This window comes from Saccopteryx bilineata, chromosome 4 (genome assembly GCF_036850765.1).
Source record: "Saccopteryx bilineata isolate mSacBil1 chromosome 4, mSacBil1_pri_phased_curated, whole genome shotgun sequence".
Taxonomy (NCBI): domain Eukaryota; kingdom Metazoa; phylum Chordata; class Mammalia; order Chiroptera; family Emballonuridae; genus Saccopteryx; species Saccopteryx bilineata.
This window is the reverse complement of record NC_089493.1, coordinates 165,404,979-165,427,705: the sequence shown is the minus strand read 5'-3', so window position 1 is coordinate 165,427,705 and position 22,727 is coordinate 165,404,979. Positions and strand designations below refer to the sequence as shown.

General features: G+C 44.1%; 1 protein-coding gene across 5 annotated transcripts in view; it reads left to right on the top strand.

The window, feature by feature from the left end:
- The first annotated feature begins 1,363 nt into the window (after window positions 1–1,363).
- Window positions 1,364–22,727, top strand: part of NRG2 (neuregulin 2) — a 199,170-nt gene continuing 177,806 nt past the window's right edge. For all 5 annotated transcript variants that reach the window (XM_066272678.1, XM_066272676.1, XM_066272677.1 and 2 more), the window contains exon 1: window positions 1,364–2,211. In XM_066272678.1, the coding sequence (XP_066128775.1) occupies window positions 1,521–2,211 (691 nt within the window). In that variant the 5' untranslated portion in view covers window positions 1,364–1,520. The remainder of the gene's footprint in view (window positions 2,212–22,727) is intronic.

The following is a 22,727-nucleotide window of genomic DNA, read 5'->3' as shown; positions in this document are numbered from 1 at the left end:
ATAAAATGGTACCATTAATAATTACAGGGAGCCTGATCTGTGGTGGCACAGTGAATAAAGCATGGACCTGGAATGCTAAGATTGCTGGTTCAAAACCCCAGGCTTACCTGGTCAAGACACATAGGAGAAGCAACTACCACTGAGTTAATGCTTTCGCTCCTACCCCCTCCCCTTCTCTTTCTTGCCTTTCTCTAAAATCAGTTAATAAAATCTTTAAAAAATAATTACAGGGAATTTGGAATGGTGTGGGAGAGAGCATGCTGCGATCATGCTAAGTTTGAAGAGTCTCTTAGACAGCCAGGAGGAAAGGTCTAGCTCCTCCTCCTTCTTTTCCAGAATAGCAGTCCTAGCCTGAGTCAGACATCCTTGGTCCAGCCTCCTGTGGAGCCCAATCAGGGATAAAATACTCCAGAATCTCTGGAATTCCTGAGCTCCTCATCCTTCGAGCATATGAGCTGGGTATTGAAAACTTCCTGGATCCCGTTGATAGGAAGAGAATAGATTGCGGAATTGCTTTTAAAAAAATCAGATATTGGCTCCAGTGGAGCAAACTTTCCTGCCTCTTGTAAGCATCATACTTTTAAAAAGTAACCATTTCCTGTGGAGCAGCCTCTGGCCTGACAGGCTCTGGTTCTCAGGTTGGTTCCAGGAAGCCCCCACCTCTTTAGGGAACGGCTTTTTAAAAGATGAGGTTACAGCCTGGACCCCCGGCGGTTGGTGAGAGCCCAGACCTTGGGGCTAGACCTTCTTCCAACAGCACCCCTGTTAGGTGTCCTCGATGCCGAGACAAGACCCCATGTAGCCTCAACTCTTTCCCAAATTACGGGGCTGAAGTCCTCCACCACTCAACTCGCTTCTACAGCGCTCACCTGGCGGTGGCAGGACGGAGCACGTGGGTTCGATTAGGGGCTGGCCTTTAGGGTCCTCCCATGGAAGGGGACAACCTAGGAGCCAGGAGATTGAACCGCCACCCCGGCAGCTGCTATCTCTCTGGCTGCTACCGCCAGTGGCCAAAGGCAGGGGCACACCCTGTGTCCCATTCCCATGTTCATAGAACAATGCCAGAATCCGTTATCTCTACTCCGCCCCCTCCTGACGCACTCCCCCACTGTCACGCCGATAAATCCGAAGAGCAGAGGATAGCAGGATCGTTCCCGCACCCCTGCGGGCCCAGAAGCTGGGTACTAAAGCAGTGCAGTCCCAAGCTTCCCCTGCAGAAGCCGCGCTCATCACTCGGTCCGGAGGTAGAGGGGGCGCGAGAGAGCAAGTGGGCGGGCGTCCCATCCTCCGCATCCTCCTCCAGGTCCTGGCGCGCAGGGTGGGAGCGCTGCGCGGCTCCGCGCTGCGCATCGCGGCCCGCTTGCCGCCTGCCCCTGTCCTAGCTGGGCCACGTCCGCGGGCTGCGGGTGGAGGGCTACCAGGCACTAACGTTACGCTGTTTCCGGTTTTCCAACAGGCTCTGTTTCCCCTCCCAAGGCGGCGGCGGCGGAGCGGCGGAGCCCCCCAAATGGCCTGGCCAGATGCGGCAGGTTTGCTGCTCAGCGCTGCCGCCGCCGCCACTGGAGAAGGCTCCGTGCAGCAGCTACAGCGACAGCAGCAGCAGCAGCAGCAGCAAGAGGAGCAGCAGCAGCAGCGAGAGCAGCAGCAGCAGGAGCAGCAGCAGCAGCCACAGCAGCATCTCCCGTCCCGCTGCGCCCCCAGAGCCGCGGCCGCCGCAACAACCGCAGCCCCGCAGCTCCGCAGCCCGGAGAGCCACCGCCCGCTCGCGAGCCGCAGCCGCCGGCGGCATGAGGCGCGACCCGGCCCCCGGCTTCTCCATGCTTCTCTTCGGTGTGTCGCTTGCCTGCTACTCGCCTAGCCTCAAGTCGGTGCAGGACCAGGCGTACAAGGCACCCGTGGTGGTGGAGGGCAAGGTACAGGGGCTGGCCCCGGCCGGCGGATCCAGCTCCAACAGCACCCGTGAGCCGCCCGCCTCGGGTCGAGTGGCGCTGGTGAAGGTGCTGGACAAGTGGCCGCTCCGGAGCGGGGGGCTGCAGCGCGAGCAGGTGATCAGCGTGGGCTCCTGCGCGCCGCTCGAAAGGAACCAGCGTTACATCTTTTTCCTGGAGCCCACGGAGCAGCCCTTAGTCTTTAAGACGGCCTTTGCCCCCCTCGACACCAACGGCAAAAACCTCAAGAAAGAGGTGGGCAAGATCCTGTGCACTGACTGCGGTGAGTCGCCCCCTCTCTGCTGGAGAAAGGGGGAGGGGCGAGGTGGAGGAGAATGGGGGTGGGGCGGGGAGGTGCTGCAGGTGCCCGGGCCTGACAGCACCCGGCCGCTGGGGGTGGGGCCGCCCCTGGGCAGGGCGCCTGGCACGGGTGGGTGAGGGGGTTGAGGTTGGGGAGAAGGAGAATCAGACTCAAAGTATGCCAGAGGTGGGGAAGGGCGGGGGGGGGGGGGAGGCGCTGTCCTGTGCCAGCAGGGATCTGCGGCTGATGTATGGCATGTGGGACTGGAAAGCTGCCATCATAGCCCAGTAGAGGCAAGAAAAACGGAGAGGTCCGGGTGGTGCTGGCCCGAGGTTCAGTGAATCAGGAGTGACCCTCGGAGGCTTTGCCCGCTCTGCTTCCACGGGCCTGCCTTGCCCAGGCTGGCAGGGTCTGCAGGAGCAGCTGGGCAGACTCCCAGGCTGTGAAGGCCTCGGCTTACAAGTTCTCCTAGGGAATGATGGCCCCCGCCCCCTCCTTCCTCTCCTGGGCTCCCGGCTTTGCTCATCCACATCGCTGGCGCAGGCAGAGTTGGACTTTTTCTGCTACTGTTTTCTGTCCTCCATGTGGCTCAGGTTTTTTTCTCCACCGTGATCTCAATCGTGATTGCCTGCTCAGCGGGTAGCACAGCCTTCTCTTAACCTCCAGGACTAGCGGGCAGACACTTCTATGGGCTGTTTCTGGAGATCTTACTAGGTCTGTTAGTGGTGATGATGATGATGAAATAGAGTAACTTCTGCCAAATGCTGTAAGTTCAGCTCTGACATCTTACCGGCAGGATGTGTCGACTGCATCTCTCATCTTCATGATGTTGGGTGCTGCACAGGAATGCAGGTGATAAGAAACGAAACACCAAAATCTGTAGATCTGTGCAGCTGGGGATGGAGGTCTCCCATGTCAAAAGTCAAACGAATGTCATTTTAAGAGCTTTTTTTTTTTTTTTCCTTTTCCCTGAATCCAGTACTTACTTTTCAGGAAGAGGTTTTAAACCAAACTGTCCCCATACTGGAATCTTTGGTGTTATCTTATCTAATCCTTATTCGTGTTGGGATTTTATTTTGTCCCAACTAAGGCTGACTCTGGTGCGTGTGGTGTGACTCTGAGCTGTGTGATCACTGAATTATGATAGATGTCCTGGGCTGTCATAGAAGTTGGTACGTTTACTCAGTTTACTGATTCTGGGTAGTGTGTGGAGGCTTTGAGTAAGTAGCAGCAAAGAATGTCAAACCGCTCTAAGGAAGTTTTGCTGCTTTCCTCTTTCTAGATAAATGCCTTTGGTTTTTGGAAGCTTACCCTCCTTGTGCCAACCCCCCATACACTACCGCCACCGCCACCACCACCACCACCACCACCTCTGTCCTTCAAAAGACAAATTTTAGTTAGTGATGGGAGTATATCTAGGCATTAAGTTCAACTGTGATCACTTTACTTTGATCAGAAAAATCTTGCAGTGTCTTAATAAGAAGGGAAAAACATTTGGTGGTAACAGCAGTTTCTCTCTCTGGCATTGTTCTGTGGAATATTGTTGACTGTTCTTTAATGGTGGTTTTATGTTCTGAAATGTTTTATGATGACAAGTTGAGACCAGTTAAGAATTTCTAATTTTTTATTCTGCTAAGTATTTTATCTGAGATCTCCTGGGGAGCTGTGGAACTGAATTGTGCAGTGGGAAATAGATAGTAAAAACATCTATTGAACCTTGTCCAAGGGCAGCTTCTGTTTTGGATTTAGGTAAGTTGCTCCTGAATATGCACAGAGCACATTTCCAGTCTTGTCCACTGAGACCCGATGGTAATTGTCAGATAACCCCATAGCGTGGCTCTCTGCTTCTAGTCCCCCCCACCCCCATCAATTATACCTTGTTTGTTTTGGTGAGCATTTAAGAGTTTAACAGTTGAATATGAGATCATGAAAGATTTGGGGTTCAGAAATATAGTCTGCTTTTAAGTTATGATCATCTCTTATGATTAAAATAGCATGTATAGTATAGCTCTCAAAAAAGATAAATTTAGCTGCAATCATTGCAAAAGAAAGGGCCCTCACACATCATGAATAATCAAGGAGCAGGAACGATATGGAAGTAAACATTTTAGAAGGTAAAATTATTTGCTTTGGATTGATAGTAAATAGATAGATGTCAGTTTTGGGGGAGTTATATAAGGGGAGTGGGAATTAAAGGACATGTTTATGAGGAGAAACTTGTGGAACTGGTGATAATATGACAGCAGAGCATAAACTGCATTTTCTTATTTTCTACTGTGTGGTTAAAGAAAACATGTCCTGGTAATGGTATATTAAATAAGGAAACAAAATCATCCTAACTAACCACAACACCTTCCTTGTGCTCAGCAGGAAATAACTAACAAATTCATTTTCTGTTTTCTATTTCTAAAGAAAGCCCTCTGGGCCTCAGGGTCATTGGGAACATTTTCTCCTTGGAGCAGATTTGCCCATTGCAAAATAGGGAAACTGGCACTTGGAAACTGTCATCATGGCAGTTATATTGAGCAACTGTGGTTGAATCGTTACTTTGTTTAGCCAGTTTCGGCTCTGAGTGTGTCTGGGTTCTGAAAGGTGTGATTCCTAGGGAGATCTAGAAAGTTGTGTTTTGGTAGGCCAGGACTTTGGGATGATGTGCTGTATAGAGGGGTATATTATGCTTAAAAGTTAGCACATGCCTCAGTAGCATCAACTCAGGGATCATACTGAACTCCTTCTAAAGGGGCCTCATAAATGTAATTTCACCGCAACTGTGAACTGTTGAGTTGAAGCTCGAGAAGTGCTCCTGGAATAAGCACTACCTGCCAGAGGGATATTTTTACACATCTAATGTGTATCATTCATCCAAAACGACTACCTCTGGTGATAAAGATTTGAGTAAAATCTTTGCATTTCTAAGAAGATTGCATACATGGAGAGGTTTTCTGTGTCTTCTGTGGAAAAGGGAGAGAAAAGTAGTTAGAAAGAATGCTCAGGGATCAGCAACTCTGTCCAGTGCTATAAAAGCATCTTGTTCTGCAAATAGTCCTGCATTTTTAACAATGATTGCATATATTTTCTTGTAATCCCACAATAACTTGTTGCTTTCATATATATATATATATATGTATGTGTGTGTGTATATATTATATATATATATATATATATATATATATGATTTTAAGCTGTTTTCTTATTGAATAGACATAGTAGAAAGCATTAAAAAAAGACCATTCTTCCTTTGGGACTTTCTGATTTGAAGTTTTCTTTCAAAGTACAGTGCATTTTGTTGTTGAAGACAGAAAAGGTGTATTTCCTGGGGGACTTCACATTCTCTAGGGTGATTTAAACTTTTTTATTATTATTATTGTTAATTGGTTTTAGTGAAAGAAAGGGAGAGAGAGACAGGAACATTGTGCTGCTTCTGTCTGTGCCCTGACCAGGGATTGAACTGGCAACCTCTGTGCTTCAGGACGATGCTCTAACCAACCTAGCTATCCAGCCAGAGCTGTAGGGTGATTTTTAATTAATTTGGTGCCTAGATTCACGTATTAGAGGAAGGTGGTTCACAAAATTCAGCATAGCAAAAGTGACTGAATATTTTTAAAATGCTATTTATTTAAAGAATCTTTTCTTCCCCAGCCAGCTGGAAACCCAGCTGTGCTGTAGCTTGAAGACGGGAAAGTGAAACTAGATGAGAAACTGACCAGTCCTAGTGGTGAGGACAAGACTTGGTTATAGATTTAGGGGTAGAATTACTATCATAATGTCATTATTTCTTTCAGTGGTTGCTCTCCTCAGCAGATTGTGATTCTTGGAGGCAGGAACTGTATCTCACCTTTGAGTTCTTGTTTCTCCTTGTCCTGCCCCAGTATTTGATGTTGCCCTGGCTTACAGTGAGATTCTCATAAGTGTCTTTGAATGGATTAAGTCAAGTGAAGTTAAAAAAGCAAGCCTCCAGATTAATACTAAAGCAATCTTAACTTGCCGCTCTGTGACACTAGGTCCTGTGATGAAAAGCTGAGTTTGATGATAGCCTTTACCTGTGGGAACCTTTCTTCCAAAGGAGTCATTATAAACTAGAGTACTTAACCACAGAGTGCTTAATCATTGAGGGTAGATTACCATGCCCCCAACCCTATGTTTAAACAACAATGAAACAACTATCAGTTTGAATTAACAACTGATAAACTAGAGAAAGGTATATTAACTTTGTGATAACTTCCTCTTGGTTCCAATCCTCTTTACCATCTTTTATTATTGATGACATTGTAAATTTATTTCCTAATAATGCACAGGTATCCAAGAGGGTTTCTGTGTTCTACTAGCAACATAGACTCTCAAGATGTGATGTGCAGGTTACTTATTATTTTCTCTTTGGAAATAGAATATCAAATTACTTTTTTTTAAATAAAATTATATGTATATTTTTAATACATAACACATTTATATGGCTCATAATTGAGAAAGTACATAAGACTACAGTATATGGTGAGGCTGTGGCTGGGTAGTTAATTTGGTTGGAGCGTGGTCTTGATACGCCAATGTTGTGGGTTTGATCTCCAGTCAAGACACATACAAAAATGAGCCAATGAATGCATAAATAAGTGGAACAAAACATCAGTGTTTCTTTCTCTCTCTCTCTCCTCTTTCTAAAAGTCAATCAATAAGTAAAAATTAGGAAAAAAAGACTATATGGTGAAACGTCTCCCTCCATCCTCAGCTACCCAGCTCTAAGGCAATTGTAAGATAACATATTTTTGATATGTGTATTTCTCTAAAAGCAGAATATTTCAAATTAGTCTTATATATTTTTTAACAGATGAAGAATGTTAATTTTGTCATTAAGCTAATTTTATGGTAATTTCTTCCCATGTAATAGATAGCTCTTAACCAGTAACCTATCTCACAAATATAATCCTAGGGTCAGGAGTGAACATACCAATTTACTCTTACATACAGTATTTTGCCGTTAAGAAGTTTTCCACAACTTTGTGAGTAGTTTTAATTGGGATGCTCAAAGGGACAGTCAAAGGTTTGTTACTGAACTTTGGGACTTCAGCTGTGCCCATACAGCAGTTCCTACTGTTTCACACTCTTGCTGATCTCACAGTAGCATCCATGTGAGAAATCACATGATTCCATGTAGGAAAAGAGAAAACTCCACAGTACATGCTTGCTTCAATTTTCATTTAGAAGCCAAAGACCCCAGTTGCTGATGAAGAGTTTGACTTTAACCATATTCGTGTACAGCTAGTACAAGTCTAGGGGGAATTAGCCTCTCAAATACTAGTTTGAAATACTATTGTGTTTAAGGTAACTGATTTGAACATAGTGTTAAAATGTCAAAGGATCAGGGCACCTGCCAGGTGGATAAATGGGGAAAATGCATATATGCAAATCTAAACAGTGAGAAGTCTTAACCCTTTAATCCTGTTGACTTAATGCTATGTAGCAATTCTGAACATTAATTTAGAAAAGAAATGATGAAGTCAATATCAATGAAGTCCCCACCTGTGCAGTTTCAACAGCTTGTTCCTAGGTCTTTCTTTTTAAGGTCTGAAGTGTTAGTATAAATTACACCAGGGGTCCCCAAACTTTTTACACAGGGGGCCAGTTCACTGTCCCTCAGACCGTTGGAGGGCCGGACTATAAAAAACACTATGAACAAATCCCTATGCACACTGCACATATCTTATTTTAAAGTAAAAAAACAAAACGGGAACAAATACAATATTTAAAATAAAAAACAAGTAAATTTAAATTAAGAAACTGACCAGTATTTCAATGGGAACTATGGGCCTGCTTTTGGCTAATGAGATGGTCAATGTGCTCCTTTCATTTACCACCAATGAAAGAGGTGCCCCTTCCGGAAGTGCAGCGGGGGCCGGATAAATGGCCTCAGGGGGCTGCATGTGGCCTCTGGCCGGCTGTAGTTTGGGGACCCCTGAATTACACCAAACAGAAAAGGAATTTCCTCCCCAAATTTGAATTTGGTTGGATGTCTGTCAAATGGGGATTTTTGTCTTACTTGTTTCTAGGGAATTAACCTTCCTCTCCCAATCTTTTGATTGGAATTTGTACATAGAACTTCATCCAGTTTATGGTTTCCAAGAGGCGATATAAGGAACGCTTAGAAAACTGGAGAGAGTAGATGAATTGACTAGTAGAAGTACTAAATTATGACAAGTTTGAAAAAATGACTGTTGTACGTGAAATGAAAGGGGAGTCCTCTAAAAACAACAGCATGCAGATGAATTGTGGTGAGTAAGAGCTCCACGGAGGGCTGTAGGAATGAAGCAGACCTGGCCAGTGATTAAAAGGCATTAGGATGACATGAAAGAGAACATGCTGTACCTAGGTGAAGGCTGGGGAGCTTTTGCCATTCTGGGGTCAAAAAGACAGATTCACACTGACTGAGATCATTTGCTGCTAATTGGCTGTGGTGTTTTTTTTTGTTTTGTTTTGTTTTTATTTACTTATTTTATTTATTTATTTATTCTCATTTTTCTGAAGCTGGAAACGGGGAGAGACAATCAGACAGACTCCCGCATGCGCCTGACCGGGATCCACCCGGCACGCCCACCATGGGGCGATGCTCTGCCCACCAGGGGGCGATAATCTGCCCATCCTGGGCTTCGCCATGCTGCGACCAGAGCCACTCTAGCGCCTGAGGCAGAGGCCACAGAGCCATCCCCAGCGCCCGGGCCATCTTTGCTCCAATGGAGCCTTGGCTGCAGGAGGGGAAGAGAGAGACAGAGAGGAAAGCGCGGTGGAGGGGTGGAGAAGCAAATGGGCGCTTCTCCTGTGTGCCCTGGCTGGGAATCGAACCCAGGTCCTCTGCACGCTAGGCTGACGCTCTACCGCTGAGCCAACCAGCCAGGGCTATTTACTCATTTTAGAGGAGAGAGAGAGAGAGAGAGAAGGGGATAGGAGCAGGAAGCTTCAACTCCCATATGTGCCTTGACCGGGCAAGCCCAGGGTTTTGAACCGGCAACCTCAGCATTCCAGGTCGAGGATTTATCCACTGCGCCACCACAGGTCAGGCCGGCTGTGATGTTTTTGGTAATTATGAAATGAGGTTAACTTACAGCACCTTCTTTCTCTGGCTAGTTGCTGCCGGCAGAGTGTGGCATACGAGCTTCTTCGATCTACAGTAACATTCCCTTCCCACTTCGTACATGCAGTGAAATTCAAATAGCCTCTCCGGGGACCTTCTCCGGGACAGAGCCTGTTAGCTCTTCTCTGTGCCTCCGCTCAGGACCTGATTGTGCAGCTTGCCTCCTGGAGTGGCGCTGGAGGTGGTTAACATTCCATTTACCCTTGCAGACGTCTCCAGAATGGCCAAGGCACAGGTATCCTAGAGGGTTTCTGTGTTCTACTAGCAACATCAACCCTCAGGATGTGATGTGCAGGTTACTTATTATTTTCTCTTTGGAAATAGAATCCTAAATGGTTCTCTTTTTCTTTCACAGATTTCCTGCCCTGTGCTGAGGACATTGGCATCCCCTCCTCTTTCCCTCCCTGATCTGTTTATACAGACTGAGAATTTGTCTTTGTCCCTTAAGCTGGGATGTTTTACTTGGTCTTGGTGTTGATCTTGGTCCAACTAACAGAAGCCAAGCTGAACTAACATTCCTCAGAACCGAATGAATGAGAGAAAGGTCACCACATGGCTAAATACCTGGTCCAGCCCATGGGAAAGTCAGGACATAATTAATTCGACTATAACAGTGATGTAAGCTGAGGTGGTTGTATCTTTTTGCCTAGTAGGCAGCTTCAGGGTATCTGGAGGCTAGTTCTGGTTCTTAGAGCTTTTTTTTTTTTCTTTTTCCTAAAAGGGTAGGGGATGGGAACCTAATGCTTCTCCGTGTCTCTCTTTAGTTGTAGTCATTCTTTCATCATTTCCTTGAAATGAGGTGTTGTCTGCCATGCCGTGTGTGCTGGGTAGAAATATCCGGCCGGGGGTGTGGGATGAGTGGGGGTGGGAGGGGTCTCCAGAGGGAGTTCTCCTAAGGACCACTACTCATTACCTTGCAGGAAGTGTGACACTCAGCTTCTCAAGTCAGGATCCCTCTCACCAGTGCCTGTGACTATTAATATAACCTCAGTTCTGTACGTCACCATGTTGCTTAGTCCAGTAACGAATTTCACAAGCACTGTCCACTTGATGACTCTATTCTGGAATAAACTTGTATGGCTTTTGAGAAGAGAGTTTATTTACTGGTCAGGATGAAATGAGTAGATTCAGTTGATGATCTGTCATGTCTGAATTTCTGACTCTGGATGAGAAAAAACAGCAGGGCTGTATCCAGTGCAACTTTCCCAGCATTGTCATTAGTTGATTGGATTTCAGGGGAGAAAAAACAAAAAAAACAAAAAAGAAGAATAGTTTCTTTTTAAAAGGAAGGAAGGAGTCTCAGATCATGACATGATCCAATTGTCACAGAGTAGAAGCAAGGCCTACAAGTGAAAAGTTTCTTTCAAAGGACACTTGGGCCTTCCAAAGGCAGCCTGTCAGACTGCTTACTCTTAGTTGGTTTCCAATCTATAGTCTGTTCATTTGGGTGGTTTTATTTCTGAGACTCTCCTACCTAGGGCTCCACTCCTCCATGCTCCCCACTTTCCTACTTAGGGCTGCTGTTCTACTTGCTTTTGTCATAAATGTAATGGCCAGTTCCTCAGCCCCCCTTCCCAAGAACCACAGGAGTTTCCAGAAATTCCTAATACAAAGTTTCCAACTTTTCCTTGGACTTTAGGTCTGACAGACCTTGTGGGAAGGTAGGAACAAGGCCTGGGCTAAAGACCTGTGAGGGTGGAACCATATTTGACAAATCTGGCTCAATTTCTCTCAGCTCTGGTTCTTTTGGACACAACATGAGGTTTTTCCAAGAAGGCCCCTCCCATACTCCCAGGTCTCATTTCCAAAAGGCTAGGAGGATTCACCGACCTCTTAGTGACATGTACATTAAATTGTTTTGGTCAAGTACTAACAATAATCCTTTCTGATGGCACCTCTGAGGCTCAGCCCAGATGACTCAGGCCAATAGTGAGAAGACTGCAGGATGTGGAGCTGGGTAGTGTCTTACTCTGGGAAGAGTAAGATATCACCACCTCTGAGAGAAACTCCTTGCTGCTGGGAAAGAATCTAATTTGTAGGCTGGAGGGAGGCACATAGGTGGCCCCAGATTGGGAGGGAGCTTGCTGTCTTTGTTTCTCAGTATGTAAATTATCTGAGTAGGTTTCCACTGTGTGTGGTATGCTTTCAGCTAACAGAGAGGGCAAATGGGAGCTGGAGCTGAGACTGGTTCCCTTGGGAATACTGTTTTCACTTTTGGGCTTACCCCAGCTCCTACCTTTGCCCACACAGAGTGTGGGCTTCACACTTCTCCTGTGTGGTGTCTCAGCTTCAAGGCCTTTCATGAATGATTTGCTTTAGGCTTGTACGGAGTAAGAGTTAAAGGCATTGGTTCTAGGTTAGTTCTGTGAAGGGTCACTTGAAACTTTAGTACAGGGAGCTGTGTCCAAAAGAAAACATCAAGTTGGGTTTGATGGTCTTCATTGGGCTATCATGAACTATATATATATCATATATATATGTATATATATTTATTTATTTGTGATTTTTATTTATTGATTTGTTTTTAGAGTGAGAGAGAGAAAAACATCAATTTGTTGTTCCACCTATTTATACATTTATTGCTTGATTCTTTTTTTTTTAATTTTTTAAAGACTTTATTCAATTTTCAGAGAGGAGAGAGAGGGAAAGAAGGAGAGAGAGAGAGAAGGGGGAGGAGCAGGAAACATCAACTCCCATATGTGCCTTGACCAGGTAAGCCTGGGGTTTTGAACCAGCAACCTCAGTGTTCCAAATCTATGCTTTATCCCACTGTGCCACCACAGGTCAGGCTATTGCTTGATTCTTATATGTGTCCTAACCTGGGATTGAACTCACAACCTTGGTGTGTCAGGACGGCTCTCTAATCAATGGAGCTACCCTCCCAGGGCCTTGAATCATATATTTTTAATATAAATACAAGAGCCCTGGCTGGTAGCTCAGTTAGTTTAAGTGTCCCAATACATCAAGGATGCGGGTTAGATCCCCAGTCAGGGCACATATAAGAATCAACCAATGAGTGCTTAAATAAGTAGACCAACAAATCAATGTTTCTCTCTCTCACTTTCTCTCTCTTCCCCTCTCTCTAATATCAATAAATTTAAAAAAAATACAAGAGTTTGCTTTTCTCATCTCCGAAGTTAAATAACAGCCTCATCATTCCAGGGTAGGGATAAGGCTTGTCATTGTCAGGGGAGAATAGAAAAGGGCAGTAGTGCTGCTCTGTCCCCATGACTCAGTATAATCCAGCAGGCATTACCCTCCATTCTATGGTTCAAAGATCATTTTCCTTGGAAGAGTTTGTTACTAACAACTGTGGGTTTTGGGAAGGGGTTTCATGGCTGACTTGCACTTGACCTGGTCACTCTTCAGGATTGAAGCTCGTGTGTGTGTCTTTCCATGGGCTCCTGTGGTAATGTTGTAGATGTCATGTTCTGTTCTTTCTCTACCCCCTCCTTCACAGATTACTCCATGACAGGCTCTTCTTTTTGACTGCCTTGTAAAGGCTACAGTTCCAAAGGGACTGTCCTTGGTTCTTTTCTCAATTTGTGTAATCTGTTTTGAAGTTTTAACTTTACAGAGCATAGTGGTTAAGACTGCATGCTCTGGAGCCAACTTTGAAGGGTGAATCTTGGCTCTAAGACTTCCTAGCTCTATAACCTTGGGCAAATGAATTAAACTCTTTGTGCCTCAGGTTCCGCAATTGTAAAATGGAGCTAATTATAATACCTACCTCTTAGCATTGTGATAAGGACTCATGAATCATTCCATGTAAAGTGCTTAAAACAGTACCTACTTGTAGAAAACATGTAATGTGGACTGGCTGCAATTACTATTATTGTCACGTCTGTTGATGGTAGAAAGAGAATGGCTTCGGATTCTTCTATTAAAATCTTGACTCCGCCTGATCAGGTGGTTGCGCAGTGGATAGAGCATTGGCCTGGGATACTGAGGACCCAGGTTTGAAACCCTGAAGTAACTGAATTGAGTGCAGGCTCATCTGGCTTGAGTGCAGGGTCACCTGAATGAGTATGGGATCAGAGGTTTGACCCCATGGTGGCTGGCTTGAGCCCAAAGTCACTGGCTTGAGCAAGGGGTCACTGGCTCTGCTGGACCTCCCTGATCAAGGCAAATATGAGAAAGCAATCAATGATCTCTTAAGGTGCCGCAACCATGAGTTGATGCTTCTCATCTTTCTCCCTTCCTATTGGTCTGTCCCTGTCTGTCCCTCTCTCTCTCTCTCTCTCTTTCTCTCTCTTGCAAAACAACAACAACAACAACAACAAAAAACAACAAAAAAGAACCCTGACTCTGTTCCTTACTAGCTATGTGCACTTGGGAAAATTCCCTTAATCTTTATGAACACCAGTTCCCAACTGCCTACTGCACATTGTTTCAGTGATCTGTGGCTGCATAATAAACCATGACCAGATGTAGTGGCTTCAAACAGCAATGTTCATTAGTTATTATCTCTCACAGTTCTAGGGGTTTGCGGGGCTCTGCTAGGAGGTTTAGTATCTTTTATGTAGTCTGAGTCAGATGGTGGCTGAGCAGTGAGACAGTAGCTGAGATTGAGTCCTTTCAAACACATCTAGCAGTTGATTCTGGCTGGTTTTCCTCTGTGAGCTCAGCTGGGGCTGAGGTCCAGGGACTTTGCCTGGGTTTCCTCATAGCTTGGTGGCAAGATCCAAGAGTGAGCATCCCAGGAGAGGGCCAGCCCAAAACTGTATTGAGTTTTATGATCCAGCCTCTGAAGTCACTAGCGTCACTTCCACCACATTCATTTTATTAGAAGAGAGTTGCTAAGACCTGATCAGTTCAAGGGAAGTGGAATTAAACATCATCTCTTGGTAGGAAGATTGTCAAAGAATTGGTGAACATGTTTTGAAACCATTACAGCTGGCCCTCTGGTCACATTTATTTATATTTCTCACACATGAAAAGTATACTCATTCACCCCCAAGATCCTCCTTCCTCAAAAGAGTATCATCTATTATAGCTATCTCAGGCTCAGGAGCCAGGGTCTCCTCATCTAAATTAGGTCTAGGTATACACGAGGCATCTCTAATGAAGTTCCTGCATAGAGCAACTCAAATGCTGTTGTTCCTCTTGACCTGAAAAGTGAATTAACAAAACAAGTTATCTGCCCCCACCCCCACACATACACACATGCAATGCTGGAATAGACTTAGGATAACTGCTATAGATGCCCCTTTAAAAGAAATAGGTAATACTTAAACATTATTAGTGATGTTACTTATATTTTTTTACTATAAATTTTGAAATAATTTCAGACTTACCAGAAAGTTGCAAAAATAATGCAAAGAATCCCCTTTGTCCAGGTTCCCCAAAATTATATAACCATGTAAAATAGTCAAAACCAGGAAATTATAGTATTGGTATAATACTATTGAACCTCATTCAAATTTTGAATCTATAGACCTCATTCAAATTTTGTCAATTATTTTACTAATGACATTTTGCTAGTCCAGGGATCCAATCTAGAATCTCACATCACATTTAGTTGTCATGTCTCCTTAGTCTTCTTCTACCTGGGGTAGATGTTCACATTTAGAACGAGGGAAGCCACACTAGTGCGTAGCACTTCTGAAATCTAGCTTGGTACATGAGAAGGCTCAGTCCCAATTCCTGAGAATGATTTTTCTCTACTGTTCTTGTTTCTACCCTATGGCCTCCTATGTTTCTGCCCCCTGAATTATCCTTTTTTTCCATAAAATGTTTGCAGCTAAGTAGTTTTCTCAGTGTTCGGTGTCTTTTAGGTGATGATCAGTCAGGTTTGGCCACAAGAGGAGTATATAAGAGAGGAACCAAAAAAACAAAAACAAAAATAAGTTGACTATGCTCACAGGGTGTCACTGCATGTCACATAATATCACAGGGCAAGTGCCAGGTTTTGGTTAGGTGGTAGAAGACAGAAAGGGGGGAAAAACATTAGGTTAGAGTCTTCATTGGGGAAAGTGAAGAGGGCATGGTGACAAATTAGGATTGGCTACTTTGAATAGTTTTCATGGGCTCTAAACTATAGATAGGGGTTGTCTTGGTCCTGGGATGATAAGAATCAGGTTAGAGGAGGTCTGTCTCTGGATTGGTTAGTTTACATATCAAAAGTATGCTTCTGGCTGAGTCCTTTGCTATCTCTAAGAATTGATTAGCCCTGAGGGTCAGTCTCTTCCCAGAAAGGGTTTTTTAAATTTCAAAGCATCATAAAATATAGAAAATAAAAACTATATATAGTACACTCAGCCTGCCTTCTTCCTGTAGAACTTTGGGAGTCCAAAGACTTCATTTTTTACAGCTTGTTCCTTTTAGTCAAAGTTGGAAGTGTTCCTGCTAGTACACTTTTTATTAAATTTTTTTAAAATTGATTTTTTTTTTTTTTTAGAGAGAGAGAGAAGTGGGGAGGAGAGAGAGAGAGAGAAACACTGATTTGTTGTTCAACTTATTCATGCGTTCATTGCTTGATTTTTATATGTACCCTGACCAGAGCTCAACCCTTGGCATATGGGAAAGATGCTCTAACCAATGGAGCTACCTGGCCAGGGCTTGCTGCTAGTACAGTTTTAAGAAATATTTGTGGTTTGCTTATGAATCTTATCAGGATTTACTACCTTAGACAAAAGCTACATTCTCAAAGCTTATCAAAATAAACTCTTCTCTGCCCTGAGCTCCCTGTGAGACTGCTGTGGGACACGTCCTTCAGATTAGTGGAATCCCTGTTCTTTGATGGGATGGACCTGGGAGGCACTTCCTTAGGATTCTTAGAGGGCCTTTAGTCTGTCTCAGAGATATTTTGAGGGATTGCTTTCAATCTTTCTGAGATTTTTTAATTTTATTTTTTTATTTTTCTGAAGTTAGAAGTGGAGAGGCAGTCAGATTCCCACATGCGCCCGACCGGGATCTACCCTGCATGCTCACCAGGAGGCAATGCTCTGCCCATCTGGGGCGTTGTTCCATTGCAGCTGGAGCCATTCTAGCGCCTGAGGTGGAGGCCATGGAGCTGTCCTCAGTGCCCAGGACAGCTCTGGTCCAGTGGAGCCTTGGCTACGGGAGGGGAAGAGAAAGAGAGAGAGGAAGGAGAGGGGGTGGGGAGAAGCAGATGGGCACTTCTGTGTGCCCTGATCGGGAATCAAACCTGGGACTTCCATACACCAGGCCAACGCTCTACCACTGAGCCAACCTGCCAGGGCCTTCCTGAGATCTTAACAAAGGATACAATCCAAAATGTCTTAAACTGAGCTCATTATCATCTCCTTACCATATTCTATTCTATCTAGGATGACTATCTTAGAGGACATTGATTTAGTCTTTCAAGCCATTAGAAACCTCAAAAACTACCTTCATCCCTGTATGCAATGTATTATCAGGTCATGGCAGTTTTTACTACAGCAAAATTTCTTCAGTTGAGTTCTTCTCATTCATGATGCTGTAGTTGGGCACTTATTTTTTTACCTAGACTGCTGTGGTAGCTGCTGAATGGAATTTCCTATCTTCAGAGTCGCTGCTCTCTTCCAGCTACAGACTATTGCTGGAATTAGCTTTCTAGGACAAATTAATTATCTCTCCCCAAACCAGAAATTTTCAATAGCTTCTTATTATTTGTAGGCCAGGGTGAAAACTTGCACATGGCATGCAAGACCTCCTACAATTTCACCCCCACCAGCCTTTAAGCCTTTAGCTCACTCTTCCATACTTATTCTCTGCTATAGCTAAAATATACTCTCTTGAGAATTTTGAACACATTTTACATTTTTCTTCCACATGGCTTCTGCACATTCTGTTCCCTTTCTTCTTCAGTCAGTTGCTAACCTCCTCATCCTTCAAGGCTCAGATCAGATCCCACTTCTTTTTTTTTTTTTTCCTAAAAGAAAAAAAAAACCTTTAATATCACACTCGTCACTAAGAGTGGGACACCAAACTTGATCGTGTAGATCTGCACATGTGTCTAACCTCTCAACTCATATGTACAGTGCAGGGCAGCTGTCACCGGCAGCAGCCGTCAAGAGTCAAAACAAGGGTAGGGAAAGAACAAGTATTAACAACAGGAAGCGCAAGAAGGCCGCTTCGGGGTGCCGGGTGTGGGCTCAGTAGAAGCAGACGGTGTGCAGGAAGGTGCGGCCACTCTTCTCCTCGAACTCCTGCAGCAGCTCATCGATCTCGTTCTCCATGTCCTCCGTGTGCTGTATACACTGGCAGAGCTCACAGATGAGGACAGATCCCACTTCTGATTCCCTCAGCCCAAATAAGTCACAGCATCCACTAGGTTTCTGTGCGGTTCAGCGCTCTTCTGTCATCATAATTCTATCACTTAGCATAGTCAGATGGAGAAGGAGGGTGTGTGTGTGTGGTCCTCTGGACCATGAGCTTCTCTCTCTCTCTCTCTCTTTTTTTTTTTTTTGGTGACAGAGAGAGGGAAAGATAGGGGCAGACAGAAGGGAGAGAGATGAGACGCATCAATTCTTGGTTGCAGCATCTTAGTTGTTCATTGATTGCTTTCTCATATGTGCCTTGACCAGGGGCTACAGCAGAGTGAGTGAACCCTTGCTCAAACCAGCGACCTTGGGCTCAGGCCAGTGACATTGGGCTTCAAGCCAGCAACCTTTAGGCTCAAGCCAGCGACCATGGGGTCATGTCTATGATCCCATGCTCAAGCCAGTGACCCTGCACTCAAGCTGGTAAGCCTGCACTAATGCTGGATAAACCCGTGCTCAAGCTGGTGACCTCAGGGTTTCGAACCTGGGTCCTCTGGGTCCCAGTCCAATGCTCTATCCACTGCACAACCACCTGGTCAAGCCAGATTGTGAGCTTCTTGATTGCAAAATTGGACTGGAGCAAAGGCTATATCTTATTTACTTCTGTTCTGTGTGCATACATACATAGATGGCTAACTGGTAACTTGAAAAGAGAATGAATTTTAATTTAGGAATAAAACTGGCAATTGGGAATAAGCATCTGGTTCATGGGAAGAGACTGGCCTAGGTACATATGTTGGTAGAGACAGCAAAGTGGTAAATTGAGGCACTGCTTTAGATGAAAATGGAGGTTGTTTTAGAAATGAAGTGTGACACTGAACTCTTTACTATCATTGTTCCTGCTTTTTATAATAATCAAAACCAAATCTCTGATGTGTGAGTTGGAGGGTGTTTTATTAGCCTCTATGGGAAGCACCTTCAAAAGATTATCAGGGATAGGAGATTATTAGTGTATACCACTGACTCCCTATCACCTTCATGGTACTTTACATGTAATAGGAGCTCAGTAAATATTAGTTGGGCGAGAAATGAGAGCAATGACTTGTTCTCCTGTGTGACTCTAGGGTACCACATATGCCATACCCAAGGAACATAGCCAGGAGAGCTTGTTCAAGATCAGCTCAAGTTAAGAGAAGGCTTATTTGTCACAAGTGATTTATCCAGGGTCCCCTTGATACCCAGAGCGTTCTGCTTTGCCACATAGGAGTGGAAGATATTAGGGCCTTAGGATGTAGACAGGGCGACTGGTATTAAATGAATGGCAGAATTGCGACCTGAATCAGACAGAAGTGACAAGAGCTTCTCTTAGTTGGCCAGGAGGAGAGCCGAGGCTGTAACCTTAGTTAAGGAAGAGGAGACTGTTCAAGCTTTGTCAGCTCTTTTGTTGTTTTATTTTTAAACGATGAGAATCCTTCCTGGAAATCCACCTCCCTAGGTCCAGTCTGAACCCACTGCTACCCATTTAATCTTTCGTGGGCTGTACTTACACACTGGGCTTTGTTTTAAGCTGACAAATGGAGTTTTCTTCTTCAGCTGTGAGATCTGGGGTGGAATGTTTCAAGCCCATTAGGTAAGTGGCATGGCATCAAAATAAAGCCTGTTTGGGTTTATAGTTGTTCTTTGAAAATTTTAGCAAAATCCTGGTCTGATGGACAACTAGATGTCTGGAATACTAAATTTCTTTTTTGAAGCTGGACTTCTCTTGTATTCCATTCTCAGTATCAAACCCAAGAAGCTTCTCCAAATCTGTGATTGTGATAATTGGATGGGAGGGATTGGGGCAAATTATGAAGATGATGGGGGCCTGACCTCTTCCTGCCTTTGAAATCCACAAAGAAGGGAGAATGGGGAAAATGATGAATAGTTGATAAAAAAAAAATGGGGAGTGTCCCTTCTAAATTAGGACAGCTGGCTCAGTGACAAAATTGTTTTACTCTGTTAATGATCCTCAGAACCAGATGCTATGGAAACAGAAATTAAACTACGACTTTGAAAAAAAAGAAGAGAATAAAGTATAACTTTGGGCAGCTCTCTCCATCTAGTGAGGACAGAACAACCTCTTCCCTCTGCCCTTGCCCAGATATGGATTCCTCTAAGGAAGTCTCATGAGTATTGAGAGAGGGGACCTGTTAGGGTCATGTCCCTAGATTCCAGGAAAGGGGTAGATTCAGTTGAGAGGAGCCTCAGGGGATGTGGATTTTGCATCTGCTTGACCTTTGGCTTGTCCTTGGAGACTCTGTGCCTTGCTGTTTTTGGTAGGGCTAGCTCAAGGTGACCTCCCTCCGTTCCATAGATAGGATAATTGGCCTGCTTGGTTTCTCCATATCCCTGAGAAACTGATTTTGCTACAGGGTTGGGTGAACCATATGGCAGCCTAGATTACAGTGATTGTTGGCGTTTGTCAACAGAGAGCACAGGCTTCTTGGCTATAGTTAATCCCCCAGGTAGGGTTGCCACACCATCTGTGAACACAGCATATAGGATCAGCTAGATGGGTATGCAGTCCTGTTATTATCCACTCCCTGCTTCCCAAGGAAAGGGAAAGGCAAGATTATCATCGAATATTGGCTAATACGTTTGTTCGGGGTTTTTTTTAGCTCCTTTATTGTTCTTCAAGGATGATAGGGAGATCTATTAGTCATGTATCTTGCTCTTGAGAAGTATACAGTCTAGTTGGGAATGTCAGATTAATGTGTGTCAATAGCAAGCAACATAAAGCAAATGGCACATAATCATTGCAAAGAGGGAAAATAGATTGTACAGTTCAGAGATAGGGGAGATCAATTAGGGCTGAAACTTTCCAGAACAGTGTTAGGATTGGAGGTCAGTCTTGAGAAATGAATGGGTTTTTGTGATGTAGGAGGATAAGGGAAAGGCTTCTGGGCCTAAAAACAATATGAGCAGAGCAGAGACAAGCATGATGTCTTTACAGGAACAGGAGATTAGTGGGGTTGGGGTAGCCATATAGGAGAGATAAGATTAAGAAAGAAGAACAGGGACAGATTAAAGAGGATCTCCAGAGACAGGCAAAGGAGTTTGGACTGGGTTCTGGGGTGATATGGTGCATTGTAGGTACTGGTGCAGAGATATGATATGAACGGAGGAATGTTTGCAAATACTTCACACACACAATTTGGAGTGGACTGGAGTTGGAGAAGGATGAATGTTCAAGAGCTCAAGGAGGGTGTTATAAAGTCCTTGAAGCCCTGGAAAGTAAGGGAAGAGTCAGGTAAATGACACGGTTTCTTTCTGAATTCTATGAGACTTGGTGATGAGCTGGGTGGCAGGCATGAAGGAGAGAAAGAGGTCAAGTCTTGATCTTGGAAGGCTGGGGGAAAAATAGTGCCATTTGTAAAAATGGAGAAATTGTGAGGAAAAGTAATTTTAAGGAAGAAAATAATGAGTTTGGCAATGATTTTATTTACTTAACAAATACTTCTGTGACAATATTAGCACTGCACTAACCACTTTATAAGTGTTAACTCATTTAGTTCTCATAATAACCATAAGAAATAAACACTGTTATTATCCTCTTTATCACAATGGGAAAAACACAAGTATCGAGAAGTTAAATAATTTACCCAAGGTCATGAAGCTACAAATAAATGTCAGAGCCAGGGTTCTGAATCCAGCAGTTTATGCTGGGCTCCCTCTCTTTGCTGAGAGACCCAAGTAGAAAGCACAGGAAATGGTAGGAGATAAAATATTTTGGGGGTGCTTCCTTTTTGCAAAACTTTCTTTACAGGAAATGTAACAATGAATATAACATGAATATACCATCAAGGAACTTATAAGGTTCTAGTGAGGGAATGGCAGATCATCACATTCTGGTCAAGGGCACTAAGTTTATGCTATAAGACAAGGGAGCACATAAAAAAGAAGAGAGGATGACAAATACATATCAGTTAGAGATATCAGAACAGGCTCTAAGGGAAGGAGATGGAATTATGAATATAGACTTTGAAAGATGGATAAAGTTAGACTTCAGTAGTTAGTAGGAGGGGGAGGGCCATTCCTGATGGAAATAAAAGCTTGAATAAAACCATGGAAGAAAGAAAGGTCACAACATTTTGGGACCAGCGCACCACACAGTGCCTGGCTCAGTAAATGTTTGACCTGAATTAGGATGGAAGATGGTTTCGTTAGGCTACAACTTAAAGCATGAGTGAGGAGGAGCAGTAAGAGACAAGGCTGGGTATCCAGTTTTCCCAGTGCCTCTTATTTTATTTTTTAAATATTTAAAATAGATTTTTATTGAATGAGTGGTTTTAGAGGGATAGAAAGGGAGAGAGAGAAATGTTGATTTGTTGTTCCACTTATTCATGCCATCATTGGTTGATTCTTGCATGTGCCCTGACTGGGGTTCAAGCCTGCAACCTTGGAGTATCAGGACGACACTCTAACCAGCTGAGCTACCCAGTCAGATTGAGGACACTGTCCTTTCTCCATTGTATTTTCTTTGATGTTTTGTTGAAAATTAGTTCACATATATGCCTTCTTATAAATGATTCATGAAAAATAAAACACATTTTTAAAAAAAAATTAAAACAGTTGCCTGACCTGTGATGGCACAGTGGATAAAGTGTTGACCTGGAATGTTGAGGTCGTTGGTTCAAAACCCTGGGCTTGCCCGGTCAAGGCACATACAGAAAGCAACTACTTCAAGTTGATGCTTCCCGCTCCTATCCCCCTTTCTTTCTCTTTCACTCTATCTCCTCTCTTTAAAATCAATAAAATCTTTTTAAAAACTTAAAATTAAAACAATACCAGTAAATCTTTAAAAAAGAGAGAATGAGAGGCTGAGGCTCTCCTGCTAGAGGGCTGGAGCCTAAATGGGAGGGTGAGACTGGAGATGTTGCGTTGCAAATCTGTGGCCTACAAACCAGGGGATGGCTGGTGCTGGAAGAGCAGAGGACCCTGGAGGAAAGACGGCGGGAAGGGAGGAGCCTCTTGTTTTTATCCATGTAGATATGTAGGTTATTCTTACTTTGGGAGGAGCCCAAATATTTCCTAACATAAAGCCTGTTGGCTTGTGGATGTGGTTTTACCTCTCCTAGACTGGAGACCATTTCTGGCTCTCTGCCTTTGTTCTTCAGGGGTCTCCCAGCCACCTG